Source organism: Cimex lectularius, unplaced genomic scaffold (assembly GCF_000648675.2).
Source record: "Cimex lectularius strain Harlan isolate CLEC.00 unplaced genomic scaffold, Clec_2.1 scaffold35, whole genome shotgun sequence".
Classification (NCBI taxonomy): domain Eukaryota; kingdom Metazoa; phylum Arthropoda; class Insecta; order Hemiptera; family Cimicidae; genus Cimex; species Cimex lectularius.
The window spans coordinates 561789-589022 of NW_019392746.1; the positions used below are offsets into that span (position 1 = coordinate 561789).

At 35.0% G+C, this 27234-nt stretch overlaps 1 protein-coding gene across 5 annotated transcripts in view; it reads right to left on the reverse strand.

Annotated features, from left to right (window-relative positions):
• LOC106669291 (transmembrane protein 47) overlaps positions 1-27234 on the reverse strand; it is a 217691-nt gene that overhangs the window by 112246 nt on the left and 78211 nt on the right. The window contains exon 1 of one of the 5 annotated variants that reach the window (XM_014398649.2): positions 1737-1856. The exons of the other annotated variants lie outside the window; for them this stretch is intronic. Within the exon in view, the coding sequence (XP_014254135.1) occupies positions 1737-1790 (54 nt within the window). The 5' untranslated portion in view covers positions 1791-1856. Of the gene's footprint in view, positions 1-1736; positions 1857-27234 lie in introns of those variants that run through there. 5 annotated transcript variants of the gene reach the window in all.

Below are 27234 nucleotides of genomic sequence, written 5' to 3' on the forward strand. Positions count from 1 at the left end.
CTTAACTGTCACTAAATACCACATACGTTGGAAAGAAGCTTTACAGAAAAAAAGAGAAAGACTATTCAAAGATTTATTTACAAAATCCTATTGTAAGCGAGAGATTTTATCTGTGTTTCGTTTACCTCTAATCCTTTGAAACGGACCAAATATTGTTGTAAGATAATTAATGTATGATTGTCTAGAATTTAATTGAAAATATTAAGGGTGGCCACTTTTTTTGCCTCTCCGTGTATATCGTAATTGCCAAATACTCAATTACACAATTTTTTTTTAAAGAATAAATGGAAATAGAAAAATTACTATTTCAATTACCACTAGAATGTATTTTCAAAAAAGTTGAAAAGAATCAGAAAAAATCATTTCGAGTGTAGTCTACAAAACAAGGTGTTGTATTTAGTCAATCAAATCACATATTTTCGGAAAGCAATGATTTTCATCTTTCTGTCTTTTTTTAATACATCTTTGTTCGAATATCTAGATGCACTTTTTCATTTTGATTTACCTATCAAATCAATGGAAAAACTAATCTGACTCTAATTATTACGAAAATATTATTCCAGAAAGCATTAAAACCTTGATATCTCGATGTAAGAAAGAATATACTTTTTTTGAAAATATATAACCTGGGCATTTTAATTAGGGGGAAAAAGTATTTATATAGCAAAGCTGACCACATTAGCTTTTCATATAATCAAATTACTTCATTTTTGTGCAGAACAATTGCTTAATTAATACAATGTTCTTTTTTTAATGAACGAAAATATTAAACAGACAATAAATGTACGTACATGCACGTAATTTTGTACAGTGAACTTGGATTTTAGAAATGTATACAGAAAAAAAAATGTTTTACATTGAGTGGATAATTTGAACTTTACACATTAAAAGTACAGTTGACAACTAGATATCGATTTAAATATGCAAAGTTATTCTAATGGAATGAGAGTTACGTCCTCCAAAACAGCTCATTCCGATTCTGGAAATGTTGTTTCAATGGTAAACAACGGGCAGAACGTTTGTACCACCTTAGTTTTAAAAACAGTACAGGAAACAACACGTGTTATCAGATTTCGAGGAGAAAAAGAATTATTAATAATAAAAAATAATGGACAGGTCGTATTTATCTTTCTTCTTTGAAAATTGAGAAAGGTGCAATAGAAACAGTAAAACAAGAAATTACGTGAGTTGAAATAAGGTAAAAGATGAAATGGTCCTATCTCGGTACGTGAGAGTAATAAATGATGGTTGTTTTATTTTTTTCCTTAGACATTAGAGAAAATAGAATTGTTTCATTTTTGTTCAAATTGACATAAATTTGTTGCATATCAAACCAAAAACTCTTTGCTTCAAGTGAGACAATAAAAGACATTTACATTTTTTTCATATTTGTTTTCAATGATACCGAACTGAATTATTGAATAAGGATATGGGAGAATTTATTATTAAAAACCGTGTTGTTATCTCATGTTATCTCCCATGTGTACACTCTGGCTATCTGACATGCCAGTAAGCCGCGATTTTAAACGTGCTGGTGAAAAATCACATTAGTGTTATTACCTTATTAATTTATATACCATGAGAGACTAATGAGTACAAAATATTTTTTTTCACGGGGTTAAAATTGTTTCTAACCGGTCTAACCAAAATAATGCAGTTTTGAATGGGAGAAGTAGTTCTAACAGGTTCAAAAATACCAGTTGTTTATAGACGTGACTGGAAGAGAATGAACTGACCTTTGACGGCCTAATTTTACGCCTTTTCCACCTTCTGTCTACGACCATGGCCATTGATGAAAGGGTCCCAAAGGCACAGCACGTCCGACTTGGTCGGACCGAGGCGAAAAACTGACTGCTTCAGCCCTGATAGCGATTATCACCGAAACGAGATAACTAATGGTATCAACACCAAGGCCGATACCTGACTCAACGTTTGACGGGAGTGGGTATCAGCTTCCGTATTTTCATCTAACGTCTCTCAAAGAATGGAAAACGTAAACAATACAGAAATAAAACACTATGAATCAAAGGGTATACACATATGGTCAATTGTAACTTATAGGCAATATTGGTATTAAATATTGTAGGAAGAAACAGTGAGAGCAAATGTTTAAACACTCACTCCTTACCTTTCTCTCACTCGCTCTTTCTCTCTCATTCTTTCTTACCCCACTCCTTCTCATTCTTTCTCACCTCCCTCTCCCTCCTCTCTCTCTCTCACACTCTCTCTCTCTCTCTCTCTCTCTCTCTCTCTCTCTCTCTCTCTCTCTCTCGCTCACTCTCTCCCTCTCCCACCCTCTCACTCTTTCTCTCCTCTATTTTCACTTTCCTCCACTCTCTCTTTTCTCTCTCTCTTCCTCTACCTCCCTCGCGCTTTTTTTCTTTCTCTCTCTTGTTATGCCTCACATTCGCACCCTCATCTTCACATACTCGCGTCCTCATCCTCAAATCCTCCCATTCTTACGTTATTCCGCGCGTATATTTTCTCTTTCTGTGTCTCATTCTCATTCTTTCTCCCATTCTCATTCTACCTCTCATTTTCCTTCTGCCTTAAATTCTCATTGTACCTCCCAGTGGACAAGCATTAAGATACCCTGTGACTTTGACTAGATTTTAATATGATTCGTTTCAAAAATTACTTTATTTCTATCAATATTGTATTCTACTACACTAACATAATTGATTACAGTTTATACGTTAACATGGTTCATTATGTTATACTGTTTTTCATCCTTCTTAGTACGAATTTCAGAATACTTAGGTTAGGTTGAAACATGCAATTTTATGTAATTAAATTTTTTTTTTTAAATTATAACAATGAAATGTTTGAGAATAGGCCACACGCGTATGACAATGCAGGATTGGTGGTTTCGATTAAAAGGATCTTTCCTTGATAATATTACTGAATAACATAATTCGAAACCAATATTTTGATAAGTGCTTAATGAAAGTTTGAGAAAAACAATTCACAGAAGTTTTCATTTTATAGTCTATTTCAAGAATGAATGCTTTAATTTTTCTTAATTTAATAAGTCAAAGTTGGTTTTATTTTTAATTTACAAATATAGCTTATATTTATTAGCAAGATTCGAAGAATAAATTGCACTTAGTGCTTCTCGGGTGTATACACTTTGAATACTCCCCGAATAAAAATACAATTTTACAAAATATTGATTATAGACTTGCGTAGAAATTTAATGAGGTAGACCGTGTTTACCGGCTGCTAGACATTGCATTTTTACAAAACACCTTTTTTCCCCCTCGAGTGTTTAATAAAATCCCCCAAAACATCATTTTTGTTCAATTCGGCACAGTTGTCTGACAACTGTGGCCTGTAATGAAGGCGAGGGCCATGTTAAAGATGACGAGTGTTGCCGGTGTGTTAAACTGCTGAAATTACAATACTGAACGAGTTTATGTACGTAAAGAGCTGTTTGTACGTGAGCAGATGGAACTTGTAGACTTTTTATGTCACCTGAAGAAAGTACGTGCTTGAGTGTATCTTTAACATTAGGCCGATTAGGAACTATTTTAACCAAATCATATTTAAAAGTTTAAAATCCAAACATAGTTTAGTAAAGTGAAAATAATCTCCTTCTTAATAAACATTATAATAATTAATTGATTCGACAAAATCAGAGACTTCATATAATTTTCAAGATTGCAAGTAATAAGAACCAGAAAAAGTTTAAAAAGGCAAAAGGCAAAACCATTACTCTTGATGATATTAATTTATTTTTTAACACATAAATTAACTTTACACTTGCTTCATTTAGATAAACATCACTCTTTTTCATTTGCAAACATGAAAATGTTTTAAAAATACCAATTGAACGTTTAAACGGGAAAACATAATACATTTTGGAATACGACAGATGGAAATTATTGCCATTCCTCTCGGGTACAGGATTACAAAAAAAAATAGAGAAGCCAAATTGATAGGGTCAATGGACAAACAGGAGGATCAAAAATACCGCAAACTGGCACCCCGGTGAAATATTCATGGGAGATCGGCTAGAATCGCCCAAAGCATTGCAGTTTACCTTTTGTTTTCCTGATATTCCCAAGAGAAATTTACCGTCCTGCTATGCTAGTAAATTATGTCACAATTGAATTGGTGGAATTTGTCCGCTGGACTCTGCTAGAATTATTTTAAAATAGATCTTAAGATACAAATATGTTAACTTACATATTTCAAAAATATTTTTGAATTTATGTGAACTACCATCTATATAAAAATTCTCCTTCTAAAAAAGGTATGCATTCAAAAAACGGTGTAAACCCGATACTATTTATATTTTTGTAATAATAGTTATGTTTTTAAAAGTTGAAGTTTTTAAATCGGGAAATTCAAGCCAAAATTTTAAATTTGAACTATTTAAAACGAAAAATTTAGGTCTTAGTGAGATGGTTTGCTAGGGGAAAGGTCGAAGCCTGTTACGTTTGCTTTTAGTTCATCAACCACATTACAAATCGAAACTATATAAAATAGAATAAGGAAAATAATTCCTGTCATCAACCACTTTACAATACTTTCGCCATATTATTCACAATTAAAGGCTATGCCGGGATTGAACCCAGGACCGCTAGCGTGGCATACGAGTTGGACGCCCTACCAATCGGCCACTGCGGTCCCCTAGATAAGATAAAAAATCCAATGACATGCATTGTTTTCAATCGACGTAGCAAAATTGTCCATGGAAAATTGACTGCTAGGCAGTTTTGGTTCCAAATCCGCGTACACGACCAGCATGCAGGAATATCTTGCTCCGTGTTAACGGTATGGTGAGCGATGAAGATTTCAAGATTACTTCAAGAGCTATTGTTTCCTCTATTCTGAACTTATAGTACGTTGGAGAATTCAGAACCGTAAAAGCAATACAGTCTGTCAGGAAGCGTGTGGGCATTTCTTCCACTTACAACACTCTTCACCGATGGTCTTCATATGCCCCAGCTCAAATTGAGTTTGTGAGCCCCGTCAAGTATCTGGTTCTGAGGCTCTTCCTGCTTCCTCAGATGTATTCTGATTTCTTTACTTTCAAATCTTGCGAGAAGATTTGACCTTACCCTGATTCTAACAAACCCTATGATAATACTAATTCCTATCCCACAGAAGTGACGTTCAGGTCCTGCCAGCATTGGGGGGCAGATCCTTTTGCTTATTTCTAATTAATTCCCACATCTCCCTTAGTTTCCCTCCTATAGTTTTGCATACACAATCTTTTTATTGCTACTTGGAAAAAGAATCATCTCCGAGCTGGTGATGCTTAAGTTCAGTTCACTGATGAATGCTTAGCTATAACCTTCCTGACATGGACTTCGAGCCGAAAGATTGATAGCACCCCCTTCGTGCGTCCTGGATCTATCGGTATTCAAATCGATTATACATTCCATGTGTTTTACCCATTTTCACGCCCTTTTAGTGTTATAGTTGGTCTGGAAGTTCTGCTTAAATTTAAATACCTTCTTCAAGTCTTCTCGTGGAGCCATGAGTTTCGTATATTCCCTCACTAAGGACTATCTCAACGTAACTTGTGTGCGACTCTACGGTTCCATAAATAAAGCGAGTAAGTACGATAACCAATACCAGAAATGTATAATCTAGATCAAAGTACAGGGTTCCATCGTTGCTTTTTGTGTGAACTTGTTTTTCAAGGGAATGTTAATGACAGTAGTGTCGCAGGGTAGAAGGGGAATTTTAAGTAATCTAACAACCATTAATAAAAACTAGGGTTTTAATTAGCTAATTATGAGTTAATTGGCAAAAGTGACAGCCCATCTCTTAAGAAATTTAACATTTTCCAAACTATTTTAAGACAATGGCTGTCACATTTGTATCAATCAATAGGTCAAACCAAGAACATCCCCTGAGATTTTGTCTTCCTGATCCTAAATTCATCCACAGGGTTTCACAGTCTTTTAGTCAATACTAACCAAGTTGTGTGGGTTTTTTCATATTTGATGGTTTTTTGTATTTTTAAGTCATACTAGCTGAAGAGGGGAGCGGCCAGCACACCGAAATCGATATTGTTTTAAAAAAATAAAGATTACTTTTTATGAAAAGTGAGTTTTTTGTGGTATCCGTCTGTGGAATAGAATAAAAAATAAATTTTAATAACAACCTACAAAATAGAATAACAACAATATTATCACGATAAGATAATAAAGTTTTTATGAATACTAATTTCTACTTTTGCCTCTCATACATACTTCTTCACCCTGGTCTTGATACGTACAAACTTCACAGCAGTAAAGCATTATATGCATATTATCCGTTTCCTTTCCGTAGACACGCAGGGGTCCACAGAAGCTAATTTAATTGTTTAATAGCTTTTTTATCACAGTGTACGTTTTCTTACTTCCCTCGCTTACTATAACAGATTCTAAATGTTCAAAATTGAAAGCAGCAAATCTTAAGAACAGTCCTCTAGATTTACATTAGGATTTTCTGAAGTTGATCCTCATGCCCCAGTTTACACATTCTTCTGATTTCTGAGCGTGTACTAAACCTCATCTTGGGTGATGCAAAGTAAATTTTATTAAATTCACTAATTTCGTGGTCCGCTTGACCAATTAATATATTATAATTAATTAAGGATTGAAAAATGGCAAAAACGAGAGAAAATTCAAAAGGTGCGATTGAGATGGGAAGGTGGTGTCTCAGTGGATCGAGGTCACGATAGCTCAAGTGGTAGAGCAGCGGTGTATCAAGCCGAAGATCGTGGGTTCGAATCCCGCTCGTGCCATTGACTTTTTTATCTCAACTAAAAACCTTAATTATTAATTGTAAATTTTATTGATTACAAATAATTACCAACTATTACCAATTTAATATCACGAACGTGAAATAATTGAATAAATTACATTTTGTTTGTCATACATCTTGATTTAGATTGAACCTAGAATGCTTCTACCAAACTTGATCAATATATAGTACAAAAACTCATAGAAAAATGTTAAAGTTTAAAATATATAACCTCTTTTAAATAAAGCTTGATAACTATCAACCTTCGCAAGGGAGGTTGTAATTAACTTTAGTCTACAAAATTCTATTTTAAGCGATATTCACCGGTCTTACTTCGCTCGAATTCTCTTTGCTAATAAAGTTCAGACACTAGTTAAATTTACTCTAGAGTTGGCAGAATTGTCATCTATTACGCCCCTTATGTTGTATAAGAACGATAAATCCACCAAAAATATGATAGTTTTTTTTTTTTTTTCATTTTACAATCCAAAAAGAGATTTTAATTATTCGTAGCATCGTACAAGAGGAGAATATTTAATAAAATCGTATTAATTGAATTAGAGATCCGGGAGATAGTTGACTAAAGGCCTAAAGCCACTATTAGGCTAGTCTCCAACGGTGCGGTCAAACCGAGCAGACCCATTTCCTCTCCTTCCAAGCTTCACATCTTATTAAGTCCGGGCAGGAGGAGAGAACTATAATCTCCAGTCACGCTTTTACTCCCGGCGAACAAACCTTGCGGAAATTGGGTCAACGTTTAAAGCAGGATTGGGGGTTTACCTGGAATTACACTTATTAACAATGGAGCTATGAACAGTCGGACGAGGGATATTAAACGTATATAATATCCAGGGGTGCTCGCTCCTTATCCGAGGATTTTCTCATCGTTAACAAAATCGCATTAATGGTTTCTTTCAACCAATCCCCCGTGAAGTAGGAATTGTTGTTTTTTTGTAAACAGTTTTTTTGTAAGGATAAGGAAGGAAGATAAGGAAATAGGGAACTCTTATTTACAAAAATACTTAAAACCGATTTGATCCACCAATATATAAAAAAAAATTACACTGCTTCAATTAAGATACGAAAAGTTATGACGATACGTTCTTCCATAATCATAAAAGATGGCGAAAAAGCTTTAAAAGAAGAAATAACCACGCAGGCACTACAAAAAACCCAAACAAATCTGTTAAAACTCAACACTAAATGAAACTTATTAAATTCACTAATTTCTGGTCCGCTTGATCAATTAATACTTTACAATTAATTAAGGTTTTTAGTTGAGATAAAAAGTCAATGGCACGTGCGGGATTTGAACCCACGATCTTCGGCTAGATACGCCGCTACTCTACCACTTGAGCTATCGTGACCTCGATCCACTCGGACACCAACCTCCCATCTAAACCTCACCTTTTGAATTTTCCCTCCTTTTTGCCATTTTTCAAATCAATTCAATGGAAAATTCAAAAGGTGGGGTTGAGATGGGAAGTTGGTGTCCGAGTGTATCGAGGTCACGATAGCTCAAGTGGTAGAGCAGCGGCGTATCTAGCCGAAGATCATGGGTTCGAATCCCGCTCGTGCCATTGACTTTTTTATCTCAACTAAAAACCTTAATTAATTATAATACTAAATGAACATTAAAGAAAACCGTCCAGATATCTCGAAAGTATAAAAATCGTCTACATACAACACTGAAACTTAAAAATACAAAATAAAGATTATTTCGTAGAAAGTGTTAAACACGAAATATCAACATATAAATATACATATCGCACTAACATAAAAACAGACGATTAAGGTCGGTTGAAATATTTCCAATGCAAATTAGACCGGACAGCACGGCAGGGGGGCTTGATTGCATCGAATGTTTTAGATTTTGAGATGTTCTGAGATCACATCTCACTGTGATTCTCGTCTGAGATAGTCCACATTGCATTTTAACACGCACTTAATTCGCTAATTATGCTCTCCAACTCTCACACAACATTTTGCCTAATTTATACTTTCGAATGAAAAAGGTTTATTTCAACAGATATGCAAAGAAACTAGGAAACGGAAAATTTCAATTCAACAAATATTAATTATTCTTTACAATTAATTAAGGTTTTTAGTTGAGATGAAAAAAAGTTAATGGCACGAGAGGATTCGAACCCACGACCTTCGGCTAGATACGCCGTTTGAGATGGGGAGTTGATGTCCGAGTGAATCGAGGTCACGATAGCTCAGGTGGTAGAGCAGCGGCGTATCTAGCCGAAGGTCGTGGGTTCGAATCCCTCTCGTGCCATTAACTTTTTTTCATCTCAACTAAAAACCTTAATTAATTGTAAAGTATTAATTGGTCAGGCGGACCACGAAATTAGTGAATTTAATTAATTATTCTCTTTTTTGTTAAAATATTTTTTTTAAAAACATTCTTCACTGTCTAAACCAAATTGTTTTGAAATATCATTTACCTATAAAAATAAGTAGGAGCGAGAAAGATAAAAGCTTTAGTGAGAAAATGATTTTCGCACGTAGACCGATTGACAAGAAGACAGACGCAGATAAAACTAAAAGGAGTTTGCAACCGAATCCGCATGAAAAATGTGTTGATGATGAGACAGGCAAAAGTCTCGAAAATGCCCCATAATAAATGTCTATTAAATGGCTGATTATTTCACCAATCCTTCCTTCCTCAAAGTAAATACAAAATACACAACCGATAAACAGAAAAAACACGTAAATAAAATTACAAATACTAGTAATTATAGACAGATAGTAAAGGAGAGAGCAATAGGTGGTACCAGAGAAATGGTGGAGAACGAAAGATAAAAGTAAAAAAAAATTTAAAAAGATAAAAAGTAAGTGAGAGCGAGATATAAAATACTACTTCTTTTGAAAGTACTCACTAAAGTTTAAAAATAAACCGTTGCATAAATATATAATAAGCCAAATCAATGAAACATCAGAGAGAAAGAGAGAAAAATCAAAAGGAAGAGAAAGAGTGAGAAGAAGATAGTGAAAGGAAAAGTGAGAAGAAAGAGAGAGTAAGAGAAGGAGTGAGAAAAAGAGTGAGAAGAGAGAGTAAGAGGAAGAAAGAGAAAGAGAGAGAGAGAGAATGTATGTGTGAGGGTGTGAGAGAGAGAGAGAGAGTGTGTGTGTGTGTGTGTGTGTGTGTGTGTGTGTGTGTGTGTGTGTGTGTGTGTGTGTGTGATAGAAAGAGAGAGAGAAAAAAACAATGTGCGAGGGTGAGAAAGAAAATAAAATGAGTGAGGGTGAGAGAGAGAGAATGTGTGTGTGGGGGGTGCGTGTGTGTGTGTGTGTGTGTGAGAGAGAGAGAGAGAGAGAGAGAGAGAGAGAGAGAGAGAGAAAACAGAATGTGCGAGGGTGAGAAAGAAAATAAAATGAGTGAGGGTGAGAGAGAGAGAATGTGTGTGTGGGGGTGCTTGCGTGCGCGCGCGCGCGTGTGTGTGTGTGAGAGAGAGAGAGAGAGAAAAAAAACAGAATGTGCGAGGGTGAGAGATAAATAAAATAGAATGAGTGAGGGTGATACGGTGAGAGAGGAGAGTGATTTTATTTCATTTTCCTCCCTCATATATAATTTATTTCACGTTTCGCGTTCTCCCTCCTTCGTAATAAACAAAGGAAATTATCGGGACCATTAAGACTGTCAAGGAGTTAATGAACACACAAAAAACGGCCTACGTTCTTTCCCAACTACACTCTTCATCAAGCTTGAGTAAGCAAGATAAGCTAAGAAAACAATTGTAGAGTTGAATTCAACCAAAATTAACTAACATGAATTTTGAACAGTAATAACTAACCCTGATTATTTGATTCATTTTTTACTTAATTTATAGTTATTTCTGTATATTAGATGGTATGTGGACCAGGCATGACGGCTCGATTCCCTATTCTGTTAGTAATCTTGTCTATCTTGTAAATTTTTCGCGATTTCTTGTCTTTATTTGTTAGTTTTTAAATTTTTCTCTCTTCTTACGATTGGTACGATGTTCTATTTTATTCGTTAATCGCTTCTCCGCTATCTGATAACTGCAGTCCTCCCGGGAGTTTACTTATGTCATCTTTTTATTTTTATACTACAAACTTATATGCATTAAGCGCTGTGGGGTTTTCATAATAATGTGAGCTGCAGTATTCATATTAGTGAAGTATGTCAGACTTTGAATTTCTGTTTAACTCATAATACAGTTTTTATTTCGTTTCTGATATATTTCCCTGTCTTACTGATCAATGTGAGAACCAGAATTTATTCTATCTAATTACAAATCTTGTCCAATTAGTCTGTTCTATTTGAAACTTGTTAACTTGCGTAAAGTGATTCTGTCAATTGTAAACGTTTCCTATTCAGCTTTTTATCTTCTTCCTTGTAGTATTTGGTTTAAGTTTTAAATATATGCCTTTATGCAAACTTTATTTGTTGTACGATGCCGGAAGCGAATCAGATCATCGGGGAATATCAAATTTCGTGGGGTGCTTCCATGTCAGTTCTCACCTACAGCATCACATTTATTACGATTAAATAAATTTAACCCTCCATGTAAGGTTTGTAAGGTAAACGTATGCAAAAAGTGGATGTGGTCAATAACATACAAGAGTATCGTTAAATTTTAAACAATTGAACCACGTGCAACTAAAAGTGATTCTGGCCATTTTTGACAGCTGCACCGAATCCATCAAAAACATGCTTTCCTATTTTATATTATCAGAAAAACCTACTACTTTTATTCATACATTTTGCGAATAATTTTGCTTGTACAACAGGCGACGAAGTGGTGTCAAAATCGACCTATCCCACGGTTTCATGACATGACACAAGTGAATTATTAAGCAGTCTGGCACGTTGACGCTTGCCCTGTTCGTCACTCAAAAGCCCAGAATCGAAGTGTTTAATGTCAGACACGCAATTTTCGTGTCTGTACTTCGGTTCAGAAACTATTTTCACAGCTAAACATACCCTGCCTTTATAAAACAACGAGAGAACAGAAATAGCCCGATGAGTATAGCGAAAATCCAGATCGCTTTCTGTTTGAAAATAAACGTGAAGAAGATTGAAGTGAACATAAACACTATGTGTTATTGGTTGTACTTTTAAGGAGAACAGAGAAGATCATTGATGACAAAAACCGTAGAAAAATGTGTAGAAACCTGTTAAATTTCAGTTACAGTTCGGTACAGCGAGGCAAGTCGAAAAACGAGAGTTTCATCTTCCTTATATTTTTTGAGGCCAAAAAATGCAATTTAAGGTTATCAAGGAAGACCATTTATGACAAAAGCTAGAAAAATTTATAAAAGCCAATTAAAATGTCTGTGCAGCGAGAAGAGTACAGAGACAGGGCTTTCTTGTTATTTTTATGTACATCAATATACATTATACAGATATGACCTGACGATGAGCGTTTAATGCTTGAAATCCGGATCGTTGTAAACAACAATTCCGTGAGTGGAACCATCATCTACAAAAATTGATAAAAAAAAATATTGCTGATTGTACTTTTAAGCCGATCTAAGATGATCAGTGATAACAAAAAATTCAAAGAAAATTTTAATCATTCTTTCAATTGTTTACGCAGTTGTTCAAAAAGGTTTGAAATATTACTGAGCGCAATTTTAAGTCTATTGGAGATGATCATTTATGATAAAAGAAACTAGAAAAATTTATAAAAACCTATCGGTATAGCGAGGCAAATCAAAAAATATAGCTTTCTCGTCGAACTGTTGGCAGTTGAAAAAGATGGTTGGTTGTACGTTTAAGGCGATCGGAGATGATCATGATCATGATCATTGATGAAGTAAACCCAGATACAGGGGGTCACTCAAACTGTGCTATTTAAAGTTAGTTTAGTTATCACTAAAATGGAAGTTGGTAGCCACATACTTCTAGTTCAACGTGTGTATTAGCCAAACCATCTAATTTTGACAGAAGAACTTCCGGTGAGATCAATAATAGTTTCAACCAAGTAAATTTAATCCGTGGGAACGACGATAGTGTCAATTTATTTGTCTGATGATGTGTGAATAACCATTTGTGAAAGTAAGATAACTCGCGCCACCCCACTATTTTTCCAAGCGGCACCTCCACTGAGATGATTTCAAAAGGGTAACCCGATAGTCAACAACCCCTACATCTCAAAGGACCCCTTCGTTTGAAATGGAAAAGTGCGTCGCCCCATTAAAAAAAAGCTCTTGTTGCTATTATCGCTTCTAGACCGTTTAAAGTCCATGAATAACTTAACAAAGGCGATTGAAGTTAAATGCACAGTCCTTGGCTAAGCTGGGACTGATTCCGTCTTCAAAGAAATTTGAAATCGTCTGTGAAAAACATAATTATGTCAATCTGTAGACATATTTAAGTTTGTTTTGCCCTGATGATGACTTTAAAATGGGTCGGAAGCTTGACAGTAACAAATGAATTTCCTTTTCATCAAGTACCGTGATCCAGAGTTCGTAAATAGAAAACTGGTCAATACATATAATACTTAAATTTAGCTAAATACACCTTAGATTGAGTCCACGATTTTATTAATCCGGTCTATCTCCAATTCTCAGAATAGTATATATATTAAAATCATGATAATCATGGTACACTGTTGTTAACACCTAAAATCAACGTGAATTAAAAACTTTATGTAAGTAAAGTATGGATGTAAGTAACGTACTTTTACACATTATTCTCAATTAAAATTCCAAGGGCTATACCGAGATTTGAACTCAGAAATACTAGCGTGGCAAATACCAGTCAAGCGATACCAAAGAGTACCTTAGCCATCTATGATAATTAATTATTTGGATTTGTAATAAGCCCAAATCTGAACATGTATATATACACAAATGTACAGAATCGTGCCTATCAATTCTTGTAGTTAATTCACAATAAATTACCATCGAGAATCACCCACCCAGAGTGTTGGCAGACAGGGGACAGACCCGGTTCACCACCCAATACATGCAGTTCCTAGATCCAAAACCATTTCCCTTACTCATTCATAAATACATTCTTTCCTATTTACATACCATTCACTCAGTTAGGGTGGTAGAGTACTCGATCTTCCTCCATCAACCTTCACCTCTATTCTATAACTAAGCTAATTGAGGGTCGATGGGGGTACTCAATATTCCGTCATCCGCTCTTTTACACTATACATTCACGCCAATAAATAGATTCACTCTCAACAGACGTTAGGTACACAAAACTATCAATACTATATATAATAAAACAACCCTGTTTCCTCCAAAAGTCGAAACAGGGGACCTAAAGATTCGCTGCCTTGCTCGAGCATAATTCTTATATTGGGCGACATATTTACTTACATATTTATGAGCCAAGGAATGACACCCTGCAATTATCGGGTTGTCCGGAAAATAATGCAGGATTTTAAGTTTTCATTAAAAAAAATCTATATAAAATATTCTGTTTACGTTTACAGGATTACTCAATCCTCTTCCAAATGATATTGTTTGTTTACCTCTGTAGCATTCCGCTACTTGGAAATAATTCAGTCATCCTTATAAGGTCAAAGCGAGAATTTCGTACGATTTTCTTTTACGAGTTTAAACTCGGCCGAAGCGGAGCCCAAACGGCTAGAAACATTAACCAAGTCTGGGGCGAGGGTTGTGTTAATGAGTGCACTGTGCAAAGGTGGTTTAAAAAATTTCGGGAGGGAGATTTCAGCCTTGAAGATGAAGAAGGTCGTGGAAGGCCTTCCTCTCTTAATGATGATGTTCTGCGATCAGTGGTGGAAGAAAACCCCAAAACAACTGTTCGAGAACTTGCAGAGCAACTCAAAGTCAGTAAAACGACCGTCGCTGACCACCTCAAGGCGATTGGAAAAGTGAAAAAACTCGAAAATTGGGTTCCACACTCATTAAACGATCGCCAAAAAAATCAGCGCTTTGATGTTTGTGCATCACTTCTTTGTCGAAACAAAAATGACCCATTTCTGGCCAGAATTGTTACATGTGACGAAAAGTGGATTCTCTACGATAACACTAGACGTTCTGGACAGTGGCTCGACAAAGGAGAAGCTCCAATACATTTTCCAAAGCCCCCAACTCATCAAAAAAAGGTAATGGTTACGGTATGGTGGGCTTCATTTGGTTTAATACACTACAGCTTCTTAAATCCTGGCGAAACCATCAATGCTGAATCATACTGTAACCAAATTAATACCATGCATCAGAAATTGGCAGTAATGAAGCCCTCTTTGGTCAATCGGAAAGGGCCCATTTTGTTGCATGACAACGCTCGACCACATGTGTCACGTGTAACGTCACAAAAATTATTGGAGCTTGGCTATGAAACTTTGCCTCACCCACCCTACTCTCCGGACCTCTCGCCTACTGACTACCATTTTTTTAGACACCTGGACCACTACTTACAACACATAATATTCAAAAATCAAACGGAACTGGAAAATGCATTTATTGACTTTATCAATTCTAAAAATTCTGAATTCTACTCAGACGGAATTAATAAGTTACCAACACGTTGGGAGAAATGTATTGAGAGTATGGGAAATTATTTTGATTAAAGAACATTGCTTTAAAGTAACTAGTTTCTTTTTTTTTGTTTAATACCAAAATCCTGCATTATTTTCCGGACAACCCAATATTTGGTACACGGTAAGCAACCTTTCTCTGCGTGCCTGGCACATACGCGGGTGTTGGTAGTACATGTCCGTGTTTCAACCGCGAACAGCCAATTCTAAGTTAGTATAGAATGATCCTTCTTCTGCGATTTAAATTCTCCGGGGGCCACCATCAAAAGAGCTTTTCGGACGACCCGGTCCTGCCACCTTTTTTTATCATATTTACAATATGATAAAACACAGGTCGTCGTTGTCATATAGGTTAGGGTCTGATCGCGAGTAAGGTCTGGAGTGTGAGCCTTCCAGCCCGACGTTTCCAGGTACCCAGACAACCACTATCGATTTTCCGAGGCTCCCGAACTCATTGTATCTTTCGAATAAAAGCACGACGAGAAGATCCTCCGAGAATCTGTCTCTTAGGGCCCCCAAAACATTAAGGGTATCAGTACACTCATACTAAGGGCACAGTAGGTAGGATGAGATCTCCCTGGATTGCACGAGTCCAAGGACGTGTCAGATCGCGTACAGATCGGCGGTGTATACACTGAATTACGGGGATAGGAACTACGCTGTACAAAGCGCAAGCCACACCTTCTCCGGTTTTAGAGGCGAAAACCAGGATACCCTGACTTATGTCCAATAATTTGACCAGGGTCGCCAGATCGTTCTCGACGAGTACGGCCGGAAGGACCCAGGGGTCGCGTCCGGGTGCGAAGTCGGTCCTAGACTTTCCTGGATTGGCTCCCAGGGTCATATGCGCTAAATGATGACATCTCTTGGCCAAGAACTCGGCCAAATAACAGAGAGTAAGCTGCTCTCTCTCCGAAGTTCGAATGGCAGGACTCTCACCTCGCATCAAAGACTAGCCAAGGGACTAGACCTGAACGCGCCTGAGACCATGCGAACGGCCTGATAATAGAATCTAACGAGCTTCGCAAGGCCCGTTTTCCGACCCGAGGAATAAGCCAGAAAACCAGAAAACAGTCTCGAGGATAGCATATTATTACAGTTATTAGTTATTAACAACTGTGTTTAATAAATAGAAATTAAGATGGAAAACGGAAATCACAAAAAATATAAATATTAAAAACAGTTTAAGCTTCAGCAATCGATCATTACTAAATGAAGTAAACGTCTATAAAATTATAACAAACAAAATATACACGAATGTAAACTGTAAGTTCTGTGTTTTTGATTTGTAGAAAATGTAATTAGTACGTGTCAGAGAAATTTTCCAAACCGTGAGCAACAGAATAGAATCCCTTTGAAAGGTTGGGTGCCATTAAGGCCGCGAATAAACCATCCCATCCCCCCGAAAATATCTATCTAGTTATATTGAGGTAGGCGAATGTTCATTAAGATCCTCTTCCCTGCTCTTTTGTTCACAACAGAACGCATTCAATTATTTCTTTCCATCTTGGAAACTAAATTACACTTTGCCCCGTTATTTGTACGAAAAGACTGCTATAGTTTTGACGATTTGTAATTGTCATTAGTTGGAATCTTGTATTAATTTTTGTAAGACAATTGATGACTGGGATCAGGGATATGGTCTAAAAAGAATTTTTGTAAGAGAAAAATGTCACTAATGGATCTTCTTTTTTTTCTTCTTAAAAAAAAGGTCCCTTCTAGCCATCCACTAATGACCTATATAATGACCTTTCAAAAAACCCTAATGACATTCTCGGACCTTTCAAGGCTAGTGTGAACCCGTCGAAAATGCCCCGATTTTAGAAAAAATTCAGGATGGCGATTTATTTTTTCGACGTAATTTGATTCTATCCTTTTATTAGAAAACAATCATGCAAAAAACTTAATAATCAATTTTAACGTAATTATTGTACATCATGGAGCGAAACATCCACGAGAGACGGATGAGACGTACCAACGTAACTGACAGCATCCACCGCCTGTCATGAAGTTACTGATAATACTATTCAGAACTTAGCAGGCGAACATTGCCCCAAAACAATTTTTTTAATCTTTAAAAGTTTTAACTCGGTAACCTACTTAGTCAGTCATAGACATAACTGAGCTGTAAGTTAAATTGGTGGCGTTTTTCGAACTATTTCTTTTTTGGTTAGTTTCGATGAGTATACCAAAAGGCGCGTTCTCACAATTTTTGTTGATCAACTTTAGCTCCAAAATTTCACCTTCGGGTCAATAGAGTTGATCAACCTTTTCGAGTTTATCCAAAGTTTTAACGTTCAAATCGAGACTTCCGTTGAAGTTCCTTTCAAGTTGAAACATGAGTAGAAATGTGTGAAAATCTCTTTGTTTTTGTTGTATTGTATTTGATTATTTCCTGTTCAGTATGTTGTGTTATTTTGTGTTGTTATTTTGTTATGTTGTCATTTTGTTTTATAAAAATAAAAATGAAGTTCAAGTGGGCTTAAAGTGTGACGTTTAAATTATTAGAATGTTATAAGCATCAGTCTTTAGACTTTGGACAAAGGAAATATGAGTAAATTTGCAAATTCTCTCTCGTCGGGCTTACTATTGTTGAATTAAAAAACAAAAAAGATTGTGAGAACTTTAATGTTTAGCAAATAAATTTTTATTGAAACGTGTGAACAAAAACTGTTACAAGTCGCTTTTCTCTTTTGCTAATCAACTAAAGTTGAATCGCGAGAAGTCCTAATCTTGAGTAGCTTCGTAAAAACCAAAATTTCCGTCTGCAAAAATTAGAAAAATGTAGCGTCTGAAAATTTAAATAACAAAGTAACACCAGTTTACTGGCTTTTGACATTAACGGCATTTTTGTCTGATTAATTTAGCCACAGCAAGAGACTTTAACAATTCCTAAAGAAGGATTGATAACCGAAGAATGTAATACTGTGCTTTATTGTAGGAAAGAGGTTTATTGGGTTATTTCTACTATTTGAACTTAATACCATGTTATTCTATGCAGGAATGAAAAGATTAAATTTTGCCATCCTGGAAAAGCGAGCTGTATGGACCGTCTGTTCTGACAATCCTGATAAAAGTAATGAAGTTAGGCAGAAATGTCCTGCTTCATTATATTCAACTGTCCTGCATTCGGCACACAATTTACCTTAATGTGATGCACATCGATTCGCACGATTGCTGTCAAACCGATGGATGTTAATTGACCGAAGGATGGCAGGTTTTTGGAAGGAGGAATAATCAATATGTCCAAATGGCGAAAGGAGAGAACACAAATGTATCTACTGATTAATTTATCTAAAGGCTAGATTTAAAATGGATGTTTTTCTTTAAAAACTATTGACCAAAATAACAAACCAATTTTTAGTGGAATAAAAACACAAATGTAATTGTGAATTGTGAAAATAACTCGTTAAAGCAAAACGTGATGGATTCAATTAAATTTTGAAAGTGTCGACTCAAGCTTTGGCTCACTTGTGGTAAATGTGGCCCGTATAAACGTGAGTCTGTTTATGTTTGACAATTTTCGGTCAAACATTGTACGATTCCAATATTGTACAGTCCCTGCGTGACGTTGTTTACAAGACAGTACAGTTCGGCGTTTCGGGTTTGCCTAACCTTACACGGCAGGCACAGTATAAAAACGCAAAAGGAAATTGACAGTATGACATTTAATAAAATACAATGTAAACGAACAAGAAAGAAAAAATCCGTAAGGTATAAAACGGAAAATTGATTAATAAATGAAAAATAATAAGACAGTATTACGTTTAACAGAAATGTGCAGAGCCGGAATTTTTTTTATTTTCTTCTCTACATTTATTACACCATATATAAAACCGTCTATAAACATAAGTTGAGTTCTAATAGACGTAGACGCTAGTTTTTTTTAACTCCCTTAAAAGTTTATTAACTACCCCATCAAGCACGGTAATCGGTTTTTACATGGGTCAATTTAAAACGGCAAAACTTTTCTTATCGCCATTTCAAATGGCGCACTTTGTATTTTTTATGACCACTAAAAGAGCTTGTATCATCTTTGAAAAAAGTTCTGTTTTAAATAAAATCTAGTAAACAAATTACTTCTCTACCTTTAATTTAGGTAGAGATGCATATACAACATTTTTAGAGGATTGGTAAATGAAGTCTAACTGGTCCTTCCGTATCCAATGAAAATTGACTTGAAATTCGAAGCCAGAGCAATAAGTTTAATATTTAGCAAAATATTGATAACAGCTTTTTTTATACCGTAAACAATTTTTTATGTTAAACTGAGCGCTTAAAAATCAGTCAACAACTGGACTACTCAGACATCTACTAACAAGGGGACGACCAGGTGTCACGGATTTGGACAAAACTTTTTTTGTTGATTCTATACTCCAAAAATATTGGACAGCTATCATCGCATTTTTTATGTAGATTGGAATAAAAATATAATAAATGTTATGAAGTTTATTTTTAACCAAAAAATTTCATAAAACCAAATATTTTTCAGGTAACTAGGTCGTAATTTTTTTCCGTGAAACTAATATAAAATTTCATTTCATTTTAGCACCTCTAGAGACCCCTAAATATCAATTTTTGTTTGAATTTAAATTTATCGATTTTTTGACCCTGAAATGTTTCCGATTTTTAAAAGTTCTAGGTTCAATCAGTTCTACCAACTAGTGGTTGAACTAGGATCAGTTGAACAGATGGTGTAACGCTCTCTTCTCTGAACTTGGTTCAAATTATGAGCGACGTTCCGGTGAACACGGTTTTAACCGTGGCTGGTGCAACGACTTCACGTGGTCTTCATAACGACTTCTTAAAATACGAAAAATTGTAGGGGTCAAAAAGTCGATTAATTAAAATTCAAACAAAAATTTATATTTAGGAGTCTCTAGAGGTGCTAAAACGAAATTTTATATTAGTTTCACGATAAAAAAAAATTATGACCTTTACTTGAAAATATGTGGTTATTGAAATTTTTTGCTTATTGATAAACTTTAATGCTTTTACTATATTTTTATTGCCATCTACATAAAAAATGCAATAAAATGATATATTCACCTAGTTGATTTGAGTAAGCAGAACGGCGAAATAAAAATTTTAAATATGGACAATTTCAACTTTCAAAAAAATTGTTAGCGAAACTTTCAAAATTTCTCAATAAGTAGCGGATACCTGTCCAATATTTTGGAGTGTAGAATCACCAAAAAATGTTTGCCCCTAATCCGTGACACAATGACCTGGTCGTCTCGACCAAATTCTCCAACCAATCTTATAAATCCAATGTTCTTCGTCATATCGTCAACGGTCCTTTCTACATCAATCAAATGATCCATTCGTGAAGTTCTGAACACACTTACTCAATTTCAACTCTAAACTATCCTTCCACCCTAACCCAAATTCTTTCTCTATGTCCCCCCTTATTATACTTCACACCGACGATGGCCTCTTGACCTCCTATCATAATCCTCCCAACTAAATAAAAGAGTTCCAGCGCTGGCTGGTATCTTTCCCTACTGCCTCCTGGCCTGACAGTCAGTCATATTTGTATATTATCATCTATACTACTTGTTCAATGTTTATTTCGTGCAAATAGAAATAAATAAAATAAATTTAAAAAAATAATCAGTTTTGACAATAGCTTTCGTAAAATTTAGGCTTTGGTCCGATTGTTCAACATTAGTGACATTTTCCTTTTTTTCAGTTCGAGAATCGTTTCAATATTTTATATATTTTTTTAGATTAATTAATATATTTTTTAATTAAAACGTGCTCGGCAGTAAATTTCAATCATATGTCGCTTGCTAGGTTCAAAGGGCGGGGAAGGGAAGTGATTCCATCGGTGTTCGATAAAGCTTTCCGCTCCAACATGAATATCTAGGTCACAGCTATATGTACTCAGGTACTATTTGAACGGTACTGGATCAAAGAGGGTGACTTGAATACCACTAATTATACAACATCCTTCATATAAATGATGTTCAAGGAATACCAAATGAAAACGAACAAGATATATTTTTAACATTTAAATTAATAAAAAGGGGATACACGAAATTATAACGATGCTTTTGCTGATTTTACTTGTTTAAAAACATTTTGTTTTAATGTCGAAATTTTTCAGTACTTTTTCTGCAAATTATTTGGATAATTGGAAAATATTTCTTTGTTTACATTATATTTTTAACGTGGTTCGTTTTTAATCTAAGTATATATTTTCCAATTAATTAAGGTTTTTAGTTGAGATAAAAAAGTCAATGGCACGAGCGGGATTCGAACCCACGATCTTCGGCTTGATACGCTGCTGCTCTACCACTTGAGCTATCGTGACCTCGATCCACTCGGACACCAACTTCCCATCTCAACCGCACCTTTGTTTTAATTTTCCCTCCTGCCATTGTGTCCGAGTGGATCGAGGTCATGATAGCTCAAGTGGTAGAGCAGCGGCGTATCAAGCCGAAGATCGTGGGTTCGAATCCCGCTCGTGCCATTGACTTTTTTATCTCAACTAAAAACCTTAATTAATTGTAAGATATTAATTGGTCAAGCGGACTACGAAATTAGTGAATTTATATATTTTATCTTCTTTTTTTTTACGAGGGTTCGCGACAGCAGAGGTCATATCAACCCTCAGGGTGCCGGTGTTTTTGAAAAAAAGCCCATTTGTAAGTATGTCGGGTTCGAATGCAGGGCCGCTGGATTCGAACCCAGGACCTTTACCTTACAGTGATAAGCGCCGTGTCAACACCTAAACCGTTGCGGCTACCGACGCCCCCCTTTACCTTATTGTTATAAGTAAATAAATTCTTTATTTAAAAACAATATGATTAATAACTTACATGTTTCGAGCAAGGGCGCGGTGGGAGAGTTTTGTGTGTCCGAGTCGTAGATGCCAAGCTAACGGTTCTAGGTTCGAATCCCAGCATAGCTCTATGCGCATTAGCACGAAAAAAAGAATTGTGTAGTGGGTTAAGCCCAACGTCCGCGATCATCAACATCTAGTTGGACGCTAAGCCAGGAATAAAGCCAGGAATTGCATAACTTGCTTTATGTTTATTATAATAAATTAATAATCATAATCCTTTTCAAAAATCAACCAAAATAAAATACGGAAATCTGCCGACTTAAAGATTTACTAAACATAGTTGAAGGGCTCCTTATAAACAAAAGTTGTATTGGGTTGTCCGGAAAATAATGCAGGATTTTGGTATTAAACAAAAAAAAAGAAACTAGTTACTTTAAAGCAATGTTCTTTAATCAAAATAATTNAATGAGTAATCCTGTAAACGTAAACAGAATATTTTATATAGATTTTTTTTAATGAAAACTTAAAATCCTGCATTATTTTCCGGACAACCCGATAGATAGCAAAGGTCATATTTCAAATCGCAGTTGAAGCTTCTAACAATAAAAATTAGTTCTTTACAGCCCAAAAGTTCTTTTAGTTAACGAGAATTTTACATCGATATGAAAGATTGTATGGCTGAATATTTTTATCAGACATGTCGGTTGGAAAACAAACCAAAAGTACAAATAAATGATGTACTGGGTTACATTTTATCCTTGGTTACGCTTCCTATTTCAATTCCTTTTATTTTTTATTATAAGGATACTAAATACAAATAACAGTTAAAAAAAATTTATGCAAGAGGAATAATATAGTTCGTAAACAATTAAAATGAGCTTAACACAAACCATAAACTAATTACCGACCTCGTTCTACCGCCAGAAAAAATCTAAATAAAAAAATAATGTATTTGATAACAATGGTTGAGTACAAGGGTCAACAGATAAAATGGAAAACAAAGGAGAATTACAATTGTTAACCAAGACTAGAGGAAAATGTTTCTTTCTGCTTCATAAATCTAACTGGTACGATTCATCTTAAACCAAATTTATTCTTTCTTTTGATATATTTATATGATAAAGTTATTTATTGTTCATCATATCAAATACATAAATCATCGTTCGATTACATTAATATTTGAACACTATAACATTTTCTTTACTTTTTGAAGTCTTAATATATATTTTTTTAAATTTTAATTGGATAGAAACCTATATCCAAAAAAGGTAAAATAAGTCAACCAATGGTTTAATTATGTGTAATTTTATATGAAATAGCCAGTTTTTCTACATTCGCTTTATTGCGGCCCCCCTCAGTACATTTAAAAAAACTTATCCGATGGTGTAGTCTAGCTCCAACTAAAGAAGATTCGTTGGATGGCTCCAAATGCATTTGTTATAAAAGCAAAAATAAGGCTAAAGTATTTCAACTATTTATTAATGTAGATACACAAGCACAACAGTTCTATAAAGACAATGCCTTAAAGTTTGGCTATTGATGCTGGGTGATCAGTGAATTTCAACATATTATTTATCACCAACCGATTGCTTTGTAGATTTGCAGGATATATCAATTTGTGTAAATAAAGATTATCTATCTATTTATTTATTAAACAGAATACGCTGTTTAGTCTCACCCTCATCATTAGAAGAATTGTAATTCTTTATCAAGGAATTTCCAAACAAGAATCAAGGTTTCTATAAACTGGAAGGTCTGCTGGCCTTAAAGCCTTTTTACACACAGATGATATACCTTGGATTATTTTTGTTTTAAAGATTTTCAAGACTTTCAGACAAAAACCTCCTTTAAACTTGGCAAAGCACTCCCTCACGACATACGGCAAATTTTATTTTTCTAACATTTTCTACTTAACTTTTCCCTTGCCAACTGAAAGAATTTATTCAATATTCTGACTCTAGAGATGGTTATTGAATAAACAAACATGTGTAAATAAAAAGAACCTTCAAATTTTATTAGTTTACCTCTTGGTTTAGAATTTGGGAAATGCGAATTATACACCTTCTTTTTTTGTTACAATCCATAAAACCTACATACCTTTTATGCATCATGAAAAAAGCTTACCTGCAACAAAAAAAATTAAAAATTATTATAACTATAAAAATTAGTCAAAGATTATATCATTATCATCATATATCATTATGATTATCATATATCATTATCATCTTAGATCATTATGATTATCATATACCATTATCATCATATTATCAAAGATTGTATGATATAAATTATAATTGATGGGGTGACTGTGGAGTTCAATCCTTTTCCAAAGATGGTTCCTACTCACATTAGGTTCAATTTTAGGTCTAAAAAGTTCAAACAAGCATCTTTCTTAATTTCCAATGTAAAATTTATATTACGGTCTAGAGAATTAATTAGTTGGAGTAATTCTTCGAGAACCTCTAATGTTCCCGACCATATGCATATAATATCGTCTACAAAGCGTTTCCAGAAATGAACAGATTTAATTAATTTGTTTTTTGATTTTAATAGGGTTGTTTTTTTTCTCGAAATTATATTAAATATTTCGGCACAAAGTGGGGATAATGGAGACCCCATTGGTAACCCTTTCATTTGGTAAAATTTATTATTGAATTTACAATAATTAGATAGTAGGCATATATTTAAGAGGTCTATTACATCATTTTTTACAAATTCTTTAATAGAATTCTCGGTAAGTTCAGTCTCAAGTAGTACATTCTTCAACGGGGATATTTGTGAATAAATTAGTAACGTCATATGACACTAACACACAGTTGTTGGGTATATTGATGTTATTTAATTCTTTTATCAATTCTAAAGAATTGTTAATACCGAATGTAGGTTTGAAATTGGTATGAGTTTTAATTATTTTGTCAATTGTATTTGCAAGTTTATGGCATGGGGAATTATAAAAGGACACTACTGGTCTTATAGGTTTGTTTACCTTGTGAATTTTGACTGTACCGTATAACATTGGGGGTTTCGGGTTCATTGGTATTAGTTTTTTAACTGCATATTGGTCATCTGAGAATAAAAAAATCACTATTTTTTATGACTGTTTGAACTCTATTTTTTAATTTTAAGGTGGGATCTTTTTGTATTTCTTTACACTCGTTATTATTTAGGAATTCCTCAACTTTAGAAATGTAATTTTGATGTTCAAGGATAATGTGAGTAGGAATCATCTTTTTTAAAAAGGATTGAAGATTATATTTTGTTTTTATCCTTCCTTTTTAATTCAGCCCTTAGAACAACCCATTATCCTATCTTCTGAAACTATTCAATAGTGCGATCATCCCAAAACCCAATAAACCGTCGCACCTAACGAATTCGTACAGACCTATTTCCTTACTCTCATATCTATCGAAAGAGGAAAGTTCTCTTAACACGTATCTATCCCCCTCCAAAACTACCAAAAAATGCTAAACCACCAATCGGCTTCCGTTCATACCAAGCACCATTCAACAGGGACAACTCTTCCACCTCTGAGCGAGGGGAATATTACCCTGGTCTATTTTTTGACGTGACACAAGCCTTCGATCGAGTGTGGCACCCGGAGCTTCCCTACAAGTTAATGGCTCTTCTCCACTCAACCTACTACTGATCCTAAGATCCTAAGTGTCAGATAGGAATTAACAAGTCAGACAATATGCACATCTTTCTTGTTTCTTACTTGTCAAGGAAGCATCCTACGTCCTCTGCTATATACAATATGCACTGCAGATATCACTGTAAATCCAAAAACATTCCTTGCCACATTCGCAGACGACACTTATCCCTTCCTCGCGTCACAACAGAAACATAGCTGCCTCCAAGCCCATCTAAACGATATCCATCAATAGACCAAACGATGGAGAATAAAAATTTAATAAAAATAAATGCATCCACACACCTTTACCCTCCGCCGTGCGACATTTCCAACACTCCACTTTAACAGCATACCTATACCGTACCGACTGCTGAGTGAAATAAAAGACTAGTATGGAACCCCTACACTAAACTAAAAAGACAGGAACTTAACAAACGATACACACGTCTTATACGTATATTAGACAAACGATCAAGACATTCATCATTGAACAAATATGCAAGACAGTACTCCGACCCTTCTGGGCCTATGGAATAGAACCAATTCCAACAGAATTCAGCCAAAAATTCTCCGTAAGATCAAATATGATCCTTATGACGTCTCGAACGTTACCACCCTACACACCGACCTCCAAATTCCTTCCGTCAAAGAACTCCTTTCATTAACTTCCTTTACACACTAACCCGTTGTCCAACAAATCTGCTCCCTACAAAATCCCGCTGGTCAACCCTTAGTCTATAACAACAGTGGCCAAGGGGCCTACTTGATATCAACTAGGTTAGGTCGTCATTGGGCGACTTACCTTTGCCAGCCTTCACGTCATTTTAATTCTTGGTATGTATTTATATATGTATATACATATATTTATATTACTTTTTTTCACTGTAAATTACTGTTAAACAGTGTATTATACTGGCTGTCCTCCTGGGTGGCATGGTGCAATCGGTAAGAAAATAACAAAGTTAGGGCAAAGGGTTTGGAAAAAAACAGTCATTTGGTTTGCTATTTATTTCATTTTCGAACTGCCTGCGTTGTGTGAAGATGAAAAGATTTGCTCTTTTTAACCACTCTTCACCGGTGCTCACAGGGATAGAATCAGGGGAGATGAATTGACAAGCATTTTCTACCCTTTGCCGCAGTTCGTCAACTGAGGTTGCTGGGTTATGAATGGCGTTGACACTGTTTTTTAAATGGCCCCACAGAAAATAGTCAAGAGGAGTTAAATCGGGTGACCCTAACCATCTAAAAAAGATCCTGTATATCATTCGTTTGTATACAACATCTGGTAGAGATAAGTATAAATTTCGTACAAATAAAAAAAAAATTAAGTTTTTAAGGCTGCATTTGATCAACTAATTAGTTAGGACATGGTTAATAAAATATTACATTACAGTGTGTTTCAAAATGGGCAAACAGCAAACTAAATTGAATGGTCTGTAATTTACAATTAGAAGCTCTTACCTTTCTTTGGTTATACCTCGTGAAATTAATATAATCAGTGATATAATTTAAATTACTGTACAATACTTTTCTTAATCTGTTGAATATTTTTAATAGAGTATTAAACAAAAAAC